Here is an 11,148-nt window from a genome sequence, read left to right on the forward strand (position 1 = left end):
TGACCAGGCTGCTGAGGAGGGGTCAGGGCCACACTGTGAGGGGGTGACCAGGCTGCTGAGGAGGGGTCAGAGCCACACTGTGAGGGGGTGCCCAGGCTGCTGAAGAGGGCGGGGCCACACTGTGAGGGGTGACCAAGCTGCTGAGGAGGGATTGGGGCCACACTATGAGGGGCCTTAACTCCTGTGGGAGAGCTTAGGCTCCTCCCTGTGGGCAGAGGAAGCCATCAGGGGATTTAAGTAGAGTATAATGTGATCAGAGAGAAGTTTTTAGAATTATCACACTGGAGGCTATGGTAGAAGAGAAATTAGAGACCTGGGTCAATGCCCTCAACCTTCCTGCCATGAATTCTTCCTGAGTACCAGCAGCTAGATGAGTTTTGATTGTCCTAAAAGCCCTGTAGCACCAGTGGGTCCCCAAGGCCAGGCTTCAAAATGGTGCCAGCCTACTAGCCTCAGAATCCCACATAAGTTGCTAAGAATACAGATTTTCAGCGCCATTCCCTAGATATTTGACTTAGTACATCAGGGTTAGGGCTGAGAATCTGTTTGGTTTTTTAAATATGATTCCCCATTTGGGGACAGGACAGAGCTGGGATTTGAGGAGGGGCCTAGCAAACCTGCGTGATGCTGCCCAGAGCAGAGTGAAATCCAGCCACATAACCTCCATGTTTCCATGAACACATAGCTCTCCTTGGAAGTAGTCCTGTCTCCATCACGCCGTTCAGGTAGATGTGGGAAAGTAGCCCGATGTGTGGGGAGAACATGGACTCTGGGATCCCATGCGTCCTGTGTCAGCCAATGCAGCATGATCTTGGCTGGCCACCCTGGAGAATGGGAGGGCAGGCAGAATGAGGGATGGGAGGACATACACCTCTGCCAGTCCCTGAATGCTGTCACCTAACCCCCGGGGTCCCTTGCATTACAGGCTACGAATCCAGGGCGTGCAGCGACTCAGAGGAGTCCTCTGAACTGGATTGTGTGCTGGAGCCTCTCTCTGACAGACAACTGCTGAAGCTGGGTCCCTGCAGACCGCTCGTCAAAGAGGAGCTGCCTCCTGGGGACAGCCCCACGCCTGAGGCGGCCAGGAGGGGCCCGAGCATCGCCGGGGCCAGCAGCATGACAGACAGTGCTGAGTCCGAGGCATCTGACTCGGCCAACACTGAGAGCCGAGGCTGCAGGACCAGTGGCTCCAGTGAGTCCATGGATGCCCTGGAAGAGGATGATTTGGACACTTGCTCTTCCAGCAGGTCTGGCTTCTTCCACTCCAGCTCACCGGGCTTCCCGGAGACTCTCAGTTCCAACAGCCAAGAGGAGAGGAGCAGGATTGAAACCAGTGGCTTCCTCTGTCTCCTGGACCTGGCCCAGAGAGCCAGTCCTCCATGCCAGAAGACAGAGTTTTCTGAGAGTCCCGCTCCTGAGACTTTCAGCTGGGGACCAGAACTGAGTGCAGTCAGGCTGGACCCCAGGCTGTATGAGGGCAGCCAGACCGGCTACTATAGTCTGTGCTCCGGTGTCTCCCTGGCCAGGCACCTGAGCGACAGCTCAGGGAGCACAGCCTCCCGGCAGGGCAGGAGCCTACCAGCCTGCGGTCAGCAACCCAGCTCCACTCTGGAAGCCCTGGTCCCGCACCTGCCTCTGGCCTTGGAGGATGGTAGCTCGGATGAGGAATACTATGATGCTGCTGACAAGCTCACACCCCCAGATGCCCTCTCAGGTGAGCCCTCCCCAGCAGGTCTGCAGACTCGGCAGGCAGCTCCTGAACACCCAGCAGGGGCAAGGACCAAGCTGGAAGGGAAAACACATGAGTAAAGCAGGGTCCTTGTCCTTGTTTGAGAAGGCCCAGTGGGGCTCAGTGGACCAAGTTATAAGTGTCATAACTTCAAGTCAGTGCTACAAGGGAGGTTCAGAGAACTGTAGGCGAGCAAAGATGGGAGGCGCTAATTCAACAGGAAAGCCTTCCCAGAAGAGGTGGCAGATGGACTGGGCCTTGTGTGGTGGACAGAATTTACACAGAGAAGGGTTTGACAGGAGTGCTCAGCAGAGGGAAGTGGCTGCGTCATTACTGACCCTGACGCTACATTAAGTGAGGCTTTGAAGCAAGAAGAACCTGATAGGCCATTGGTGGCCCCTTAAGAGACGTACACATAAGAAAAGGCAGGGGATCTGTTGGTCCTGTTTCTTTCTGGTTCCTTATCCTTTCCTCCACAAAGAGTGTGGGGTGTCTTTCCACATAGAGTGACTTCCTGAGTTGACTTAAGATCCTTGCAGGACACTTACACACACACACACACAATATGCTGAAGGAAAAAAAAAATTGGAAAATAGCACACAGACATCGATGGTGACCCAGCAAAAGCTGGGGAAGCTGCAGCCCCCTTTTTTTTTTTTTTCCAACCCTTCCCTGTTCCCTGCCCTCCGGTGGTTTCCTGTTGTTGGTGGGAGAGAGGCCAGCTCCTGAGCAGCCCCCATGAGGCACCTCAAGGTCCTCTGTGACATGGCATCTTTCTCTCTCTCTCCGTCCTCCTGAGCCCTCTTTCTGCATACCTACCACAGAGACCTCCTTGCTGTTCTTGAAGAGTGCCATGCTCTTTCCTACCTCTGGCCTTTGTTGTGCTGCTCTTTCCGCCTGAAACACGCCTCACCCTGATCTTTGGCTGTTAATGCCCACCCATCTATCAGGTCCCACCTGGAAATTCACTTCCCCCGAAACATGGACCCAGACTGCCAAGACTAGGGCTGTGTTTTCATAGCCTCCTGGGGGCTTCCTGCCTAGTCCTTAGCATTGCCTATAATTGTCTATTTGTGTGATTTTTGTGTTGATGTTTCTCTTCCTCACTAAAAACCCAAGAATTCCTTAGAGTGTAAGAGCTGTGTATTTCACACTCAGCCCTGTGTGCCCAGCACATAGTGCCTGGCAATTTTGCTAAATGAATGAATGAACTCTCCACCATCTACCCTGAGTTCATGAATGGACCATACCCCTAGAGAAGGAGAAACTTAGAGCAAGTTTGCACTGTTCTCCAAAGAATCCAGCCAGCTGCCATCCATGCCCTCAGGATGTGCAGGGGTCAAGATGGGGGCGCAACAGAGACCGAAACATGGGTGGGCATCAGAATCACCCAAGGGACCAGGTTTAAATACGACAGCTTCTTAGGTGGTAGCCTCCAAGATTCTGATTGAGGAGGCCTGAGGAGCAGCCTAGGAGATGATAAGGTTTTTAATGAGGTATAGCCAAATTGGAAACAACGGGTCTGAGTCCCTCAGATTCTCAAGTGCTGGCTTATGATCCTGATTCCTTCTGCCTGATTCCCTGGACTTCTTCACAAAGTGCTTCTCCACTCAGAAAGGTCCATCCTGGTATGCACAAAACCCCTCATACCTGCGACTGAGTCGTGACACTTTTTTTTTTTTTTTAAGATTTTATTTATTTGAGAGGGAGAGCATGTAAGCAGGGGGAGGAACAGAGGGAGAGGGACAAGCTGACTCTGTGCTGAGTGCAGAGCCCGACATGGGGCTCGATCCCATGACCCCGAGACCACGACCCAAGCCAACACCAAGAGTCAGACGTCTAACCAACTGAACCATCCAGGTGCCTGGAGTCGTGACACTTTTTGTCAAGAGAAAGCTCCCTCCGTCCTCATGCCTGTGGTGGCAATAAGAACAGGGGTGGTAGCAGCTCCTGTCACTGACCTCCTGGTAGACACAGACCTTGTTCTGGGAGCTTGATATGCACCAGTTCACTGAACCTGCGCGGGAGTGCAGGGCTGCCCACTACCACAGGTACTGACTGACTTGGGTCGACATAAGCACAAAGAAAGAGTGTTGGAAAGATGTCAGATAGTTATAGAATTGCTAGCAAATGTGAAGAGCTGGTTTAAACCAGGCCCAGAGACTGTGTGACAGGATTCCTCATCGTATTATCAGGAGACTGTGGCTGCAAAGGATGGGCTCTGCTTATTATTATTATTATTACTTTATTTTTTAAAGATTTATTTATTCTACAGAGAGAGAGCCCGATGTGGGGCTCAATCTCATGATCCTGAGATCACGACCTGAACCAAAACCAAAAGTCAGACACTTAACCGACTGCGCTCCCAGGCGCCCCTTATTATTATTATTTTAAAGCTATGTGTTCAAGTGTGAAAATCTAGGAAATTTGTGGCTGACTTTCTAGGGCATAAATCTGGCTGCTTGACTGATTGTGGATAGGGCACAATCATGAAGAGTTCCAAGAGACTGTAACCATTGGGGGAGATTTCATTCATCTCATTTTCATTTTGGTACTGATTTTCATTTCATTTGGTACTGTGACCAAAAGACAATAAAATGGGTTGTGGGCAACCAAGAATCAAAAACTATTATTCCCATTTATTAGATGAGCAAATTGAGGAGGTCAAGAATTAGCATGCCCAAGGTGACCCGGCTCAGCCAGGATTTGAACCCAGGCAACCCTGAGTCCTGAGCCCAAGTTCTCTTAGTCTCTTTGTTTTTCTTCATTTCATGTACTCTTTCCTTTGTTGATTCTCAGGGCCCAGAGCTGTTCCTGCTGCAGAGCTCAGTGCCACAAGCTTGAAGAATAAGTTTAGCACTTGCACCCCTGAGGATAGCCTGAATCCTGGGCCAGATGGAAGGGAACCAAGCAGAAGGGGAGGGGTGAAGAAGTATGCCAAGACCCTGAGGAAAAGAAGGTCTTTCCTACAGACTGACTACACCTGTCAAGTCTCATTTCCCCTGGTGCCCTCAGCCTCCCTGGAGAGTGTGGACGATGTGTGCTACTACAACAGGGAGCCCTATCTGGCCCTCGGTGCATCCTCCCCAACTGTGTCCTCTCTGCAGGACATGCAGGGTGAGCCCGCCCTCCTAGAGACCAAGGCCCTGGGGCTGCTGGGTCCCTTGAGGAAGACCAAGAGCAAAACCCCAGCCTCCCGGGTCATGGAGATGGAGCCCGAGACCATGGAAACCAAGTCAGTCGTCGACTCTCGAGTGTCTTCTATTTCTGCTATTCGCCTCCGGATTGACCTCAACCATAAAGAGAGTTCTGGGGATGCCCCTCTGACTGCCACTGTTGCCAGTTCCCCGGCAAGTACCCCTCACCGTTCCAATCCAGGCTCGCCTGGTCCAGATAACGCTCAGGCAGAGCCTTCCCAAACCTTGTCTCCATTTCAACACTCGGTTGGCAGTGCCCCCAAAGAACTCGCCCTCGAGCTTGGGGACAGCACCTCCTCCCTCCCCAGTGCTGACCCAAACCCAGATAGTGGCTGCCTGCCCCTCAGCCCAGGGCCGCATAATGCCTCTCAAGCAGCCACTCTAGAGCTGGGAGGAGTCCAGTTGGAAACAGGGCTGGGATCTTTGTCTACAAATCCTCTGCAAGAAACTGCCCCCAAGCGCACACAGCCTCCGTTGTCTCCTCCAATCAGGCCTAGAAGTGGTGAATGTGGAATAAATTCAGCAAAGAAGATGGCTGCCTTTCCTACACAGGAGGAGCAACAAGGACAGCTCTCTCTGGGACATGACGGAGAAGTTGCAAACAAAAATGGCACCAGTTTATTTCGTGATGAATCTGGGGAAGATTCAGGTGACTCCAGGAGTGGCCTGTCGAATGCTGTGCCACAGACTACAGGTATCAGTGCCCCAGCTGGTGGAATAATAGCCTCGCTCTCCTTGAAGTCTCCTATAACAGGAACTGAGCAGATCCTGCCACATTCCCCCACGGGCCCCAAAGAACAAAGCAGAGAAACCCCAAGCCAAGCCGGCCTGGCCCCAGAGCAAAAACTATTGGAAGAGCTAGATTCAGACCCTGATTTCTTGCTTGGGGACCAGACCATTCCATCAGTCTTCCCTCTGGAGGGGGTCAAGGCTGAGCCACTCAACCATGTGAAGGGGGAAGATACAGCCTCTAGGGACCCTCCACAGCAGATCTCTTTTAATCCAGGTCCTTCTTTGCCAAAGCCACTAGCATGTCCCCAAAAGGAGCCCCACTTAGAAGGTTCAAACCATTGCTCACTGTCAGAAAACAAAGGCAAAAGCCCTAGCATCTGCCTTTCTGCTGAGAAGTCTTTCCTGTGCTTTGCCCCAGAAAGTCATCCTAAAGTTTCTGCCAGCCTCAGGATGGCCACGTCTTTGGGGTTCATGGGTACAAATGAGACGGTGGCCCCTAGGATTGGGATGGAGCCGTGCAGCTGCCAGTTCTCCTACGCCACGTGCTTCCGGGGCCTGCAGCCAGACGCAGAGGAAGAAGACAGGAACTTGGACGCACACCCCACGGCCCCACTCACCTCACCGCCCTCTGCAGGCAGCCAGCTGGCCCTGCCCTGGAGGCCTGCCCGGGCCCACAGCTGCAGCGCTGAGCCCCTGTCGAGGAGTAGCCACATCTGGCCAGAGTACTGCTCCAGGGCTCTGAGACAGCTGAAAGCTGCCCCAGCCAGCAGCCCAGAGGGCTTCGTCCAACTCACAGAGAGCTTACTGGAATTACAAGATATTCTAGAGGCTTCCTGGGGGGATGGGAAGAGACACCCCCCGGAGAAGTGCCCCTGGCACTTTTCAGAAAGCCGGAGCCGCCTCTGCATGGGTTCCCAGAAGCTCCTGTCAAGCTGTCAACATGTGATCAGAACGGACCAGTCCCCTGAAGAGATGCAGGGCGCCGTGCGGGATACCTTCCAGCACCTGGTCCAGCTGGCCGGCCTGTGCTTCCAGTTCACAGACTGCGGCCGCTGCTCGGGCCGGCACAGGGAGGCGGCTGGGAACCTGAGAGATGTGGTGTACACCTACCACCAGTTCGTGGAGGCTGCTAGGCTGGCCTGTGAGAGAGGCTACCACGACCTGAGTGTGAAACTCTTGGCCCGTCAGTGCACGGCCCTCACGGCTGCCGTGTTCTGTTTGACCCAGAAGTTCCGGGCATCTGCTGCCCTGTGAACGGGCTGCTGGCCCAGGCTCCTGCCCTGCCCTGGACACTGTCCTGAGAAGCCCCTCCATTCCTCCGCCCACCCCTCCAAAATGTTTACTAGAGTATTCAAATAAACTGCTGCTTCATCCTGGCCTGAATCATACAGAGTGGTGATAAGTTTGGGTCAAAAGCGCTTACTTGTATTCATTCAACAAACATTCACTAGGGACCTCCTCTGGGTCAGGCCATGTGTAGGCACTTAGGATATAAAGATGAGTAAGACAAGTCCCTGCCCCTGGTCAGGGTGCTCACAGACCCTCAGGGGGGATACAGATAAGTAGATTGCCTTCAGTAAACCGTTTGGACTAGGAATTCACCCTGGGGTTGTGGAAGCAAGAGGAACTCACAAACTGTCCCAAGATGACAAGGATGAGGGAGGAAGGTGGGGGGTCACTGAAAAATGGTCTTGACTGCTAATATCACACTGATTTGGCAATAACCTTCACAAATAGGAGTGAATACATGTCAGATTTGATAGATTCTACCTTCATAAGTTTTGGTTTGCGGCACAGGCCTGGTAATTCTTGGCTCCCTCGCTATGACAAGCATAGGTTGCCACTAGGTGGCAGTAAGTCCTTAGTCGCACGGTGACCCACATCCAGGAGTGTATGCCCTGGGCTTCCTCGGAAATTGACTGCACACCGGAATATTGTACCCTTTTTCTGTTGTACATGTCTAAAATTGCAAACATTAAAGCCCTGAATTAGATTTGCCTTTTTTAAGAGTAATATTAGAGCAAAAGAAATATATTTAGTACCTTTCTCACTAATCCCAGTTGAGCCAGTTAATCCCTGTTAATCTTAGTGGGACACCGGACAAGCTACTTAACCCCTCCGTGCTTTGGTTTTCTCTCTAAATATTAAGAGTTCCTGCTTTGCAGTGTAGAAATATAGTAAATAATTTAGTAAATACTCAGTAAAAGTCAGGAATAACCCTTGGACTTTATGGGTACCTCTCCTAGTGTGAAACCATTTCCTGCATTTTGTTTTCAGACTCCAGGAAAACTGGTTTCAAGATACCCTTGGGATGTCTTTTTCCCCTGGCTTCTCTGTCCAGGCCAAAGCTGGCTTAGACGCTCACCTGGGGCTACTAGAGCTCATTCAAGGGGTCCTTTTGTCCCTCTGGTACTCCTGATCAGTTGTGGGTCTGCACTGGCCCCTTAATTCCTCTCCTTCACCCAGAAAAAGCAGGGGGCAGAATGAGAGTGTTATGTACCTAAGGTCTTGGCAATCGGAGGAAAGCCATATTTTGGGAAAAGACCCCTTCTAAAACCCCTTGTTACCAGTTACTTGTTAACTAACCAGTTAACCAGTCCTTGTGCCAGGAAAAGATTTATTTTCTTAGAGGCTTGTTTCTTTCCACACAATAGTTTGAATAAAATTTAAATAAGGCTCTTGAACATAGATTTGAAGTGCTTTTGTGGCCATGAAAAGTAGGAACAATAGGACACTGAAATAATAAAAATTATATGATGTTAAACAGTACATGAACACTTTTACCAGCAGAAAGCTCTGTGAAGAGCTGCATAATCTATATGTTCGAAAGTTGAAGGAAGGAGCTCAGGACTTCAACTCAACCAGGGCTTGAATCCTGGCAGTGTTCTTATAGGCACTTCTCTGGGCCTCAGTTTCCCCAACTGACAAAAGGAATTATTACTAGTCTCATTTAGTGAGGACCTACAGTGTGCCAGATGCCTTAGATACCTTGAATGTATTTTCTTATCAATGGGACAACACCCTAAACTAGAGATTGTTATGTAATACACATTCAGCATTATTGTGAGAAATAATCATGAAGGCAGGAAGAAGACTGTGAAGCCTCTGGCACAGTCACTCAGATGTTTATTTCTGTCTTTCTTTGCTTCCTCCCCCACCTCAAATCCATTAACTCTCTTGGATTGCTACTGCATGGAGTTAGTAGGTTGCTCTGCAGTTCCCATGAGGAGTACTAAGTTCCAGAAGTTCCAGGAAATCCCTCATTGTTGAGAAGCTACAATGAGGGATGGGGTCCTGTTTAGCACTTTCTTTGAGATACACAGCCCCCTACATGAAATAGGCAGAATGGGATGCAATGCAAGAGTCAGTTGTTTAATGACTAAGAAACTAGCAGACATTTGCACTTTTCCATCCTTTTTCCACTCACCATCACATTGGCTGATTCATTTCTTTATACAAACATTTGTTACACCCATCCCAAGTGATGCCTGATGCAGGATTATGGATATAAGAATCCTGTCTTCAAGAGCTCCTGGTCTAAGAGATAAGATGACATGTAGAGATAGAGACCTATAATATAAGGCATTGTCTGCTCAGGGTGACCAAAGAGGACAGATAAGGTGCAATGAGAGCTCAAAGGAGAGAAGTCATTTTGGAGTTGGGCACAGAGTAGTGATCATGGAAGGCTTCCTGTAGGAGGCAGCATTAATTAGAACTATGTCAAGAAGTATTTATTGAGTAGCTACTGAGCATCCTGTCCTGGATTTGGTAGATAGGAAGGTAAGTTTTGGATGTGTTAAGAAAGGAGAAAGATCACTCATTTGGTGGTTCTGTCAACAAATCTTTCCTGTGCAGTGGCACTGGGAATCAAACCATCAACATGATAGATGCTCCCTCAGGAACTTAAAATTAGTAGGAAAGACACAGAAAAAAGATTACTGTTAGAAAGAAATGAAGAGTGCCAAGATGGGGATGGGATGAACTTATCTTACCTGGGTGATCAGTAAAGGCCTCTCTGAAGAGGGAAGGTTTAAGCTGAAGCCTAAAGGATAAGAAGGAGCCAGCCATGGAAAAAGTGAGAGGAATGGGAAGAGTATCTGCAAAGGTCTTTGGTATATTTGAAGCATTTCAAGAAGACAGGTGTGACTGGAACACAGCAATCCAGAGGAAGAGTGATAGGTGAGGTTGGTGGGGCAGCCAGGAAGCAGGCCAGGAAGGCCTTGGGAAGGTATATCCAAGTACAATGGGAAGCCACTAGGGTTTGAAACAGAGGAGACATAATCATCTGGCAAACGGAGGTCCGCTGAGTGGTGGGAGTTGGGGGGGTGGGGGTGCAGGGTAGGAGGGGTGGGAGGAGCAGTTCTGAGGACTTTTCTGTGGGGATGGCCATGAGCTCATTCAAAGGTGAAGAGACACTAGAGCAGTGGCTGGGAGAGAGGAAAGGTATCCAGTTTGGCTGAGTGCAAAGTGCAGGGACTGGTAGGTGTGGTGGGAGCCACTGAAGACCGTTTCACCCACTTTGCAAGCCCTGCTGAGTGGGAAGCCAGGACCAGCTTCTGAGCTGAGAAGAGAGGTTAGCGCTGGGTTTTAGGAAAAGCCTTCTGGGAGATAAAGAATGTTTACTTTTAGCATTTAAAAATTGCTCCAGTAGGGTGCCTGGGTGGCTCAGTCGTTAAGCGTCTGCCTTCGGCTCAGGTCATGATCCCAGGGTCCTGGGATCGAGCCCCGCATCGGGCTTCCTGCTCGGCGGGAAGCCTGCTTCTCCCTCTCCCACTCCCCCTGCTTGTGTTCCCTCTCTCGCTGTGTCTCTCTCTGTCAAATAAATAAATAAATAAATAAAATCTAAAAAAAAAAAAATTGCTCCAGTAGCAGATAAAGGATGGGACTGAAGGACTAGGGGCAGGGTGGAGGTGCTGCAGGAGCTGTCGAAAGAAGAGTCCAGAGAGGGAAAAAGTGTCAGGGAGGGATCCAACAGGGCTGTGGTTTCTTGGGCGGGAGATATTTCCGGCTCATTCATGCTAGGCTCTCTCTGAAAGGGTGAGACCCCTGCGATTGCAGGAATAAAGGGAAGAGTGAAGTGTGGCTGATAGTTTTTATCAGGCCGAAGCTTGGAACAGTCTCTTCAGGTCTCTGAGCCTCGCTTTTTCCGTGGATCTGTAAGGTGAGTTGGATAAAGGAGAATGGTCAGAGGCTAGACTCATTCGTTAAGGGTCCAAGCCCGGATATCCCTGTTGTCTGCCTGGAGAGCCAGGTGGTGGTGAGGGCAGCCGTGTGCTCAGGGAAGGCTATGTCGGCTCCTGGGCTCTGCTGCTTGTAGGGGAGGCCCCCAGGCTGTGAGATGAGGGGTGGTTCAAGACGGGTTTCAGCCCAGTTTCGCAATGACCAGCCCTTGACAGCCATCAAGCCCCCCGTTGCCTGCCACAGCCTTGTGAGGTCGGCAAGCGGCTGGGATTGTAATCTCCATCTCAAAGCCTCCCACTGGCCCCTGCT

At 50.7% G+C, this 11,148-nt stretch overlaps 1 protein-coding gene across 3 annotated transcripts in view; it reads left to right on the forward strand.

Moving 5' to 3' along the window:
- The window catches only part of FRMPD1 (FERM and PDZ domain containing 1), a 51,957-nt gene extending 44,916 nt beyond the window's left edge, over positions 1 to 7,041 (forward strand). For all 3 annotated transcript variants that reach the window (XM_081803195.1, XM_081803197.1, XM_081803196.1), the window contains 2 exons: positions 926 to 1,714; positions 4,529 to 7,041. In XM_081803195.1, the coding sequence (XP_081659321.1) occupies positions 926 to 1,714; positions 4,529 to 6,912 (3,173 nt within the window). In that variant the 3' untranslated portion in view covers positions 6,913 to 7,041. The remainder of the gene's footprint in view (positions 1 to 925; positions 1,715 to 4,528) is intronic.
- Positions 7,042 to 11,148: the final 4,107 nt, after the last annotated feature.

The sequence above is a fragment of the Leptonychotes weddellii genome, chromosome 14, assembly GCF_054177405.1.
Source record: "Leptonychotes weddellii isolate Sample4059 chromosome 14, ASM5417740v2, whole genome shotgun sequence".
NCBI lineage: Eukaryota > Metazoa > Chordata > Mammalia > Carnivora > Phocidae > Leptonychotes > Leptonychotes weddellii.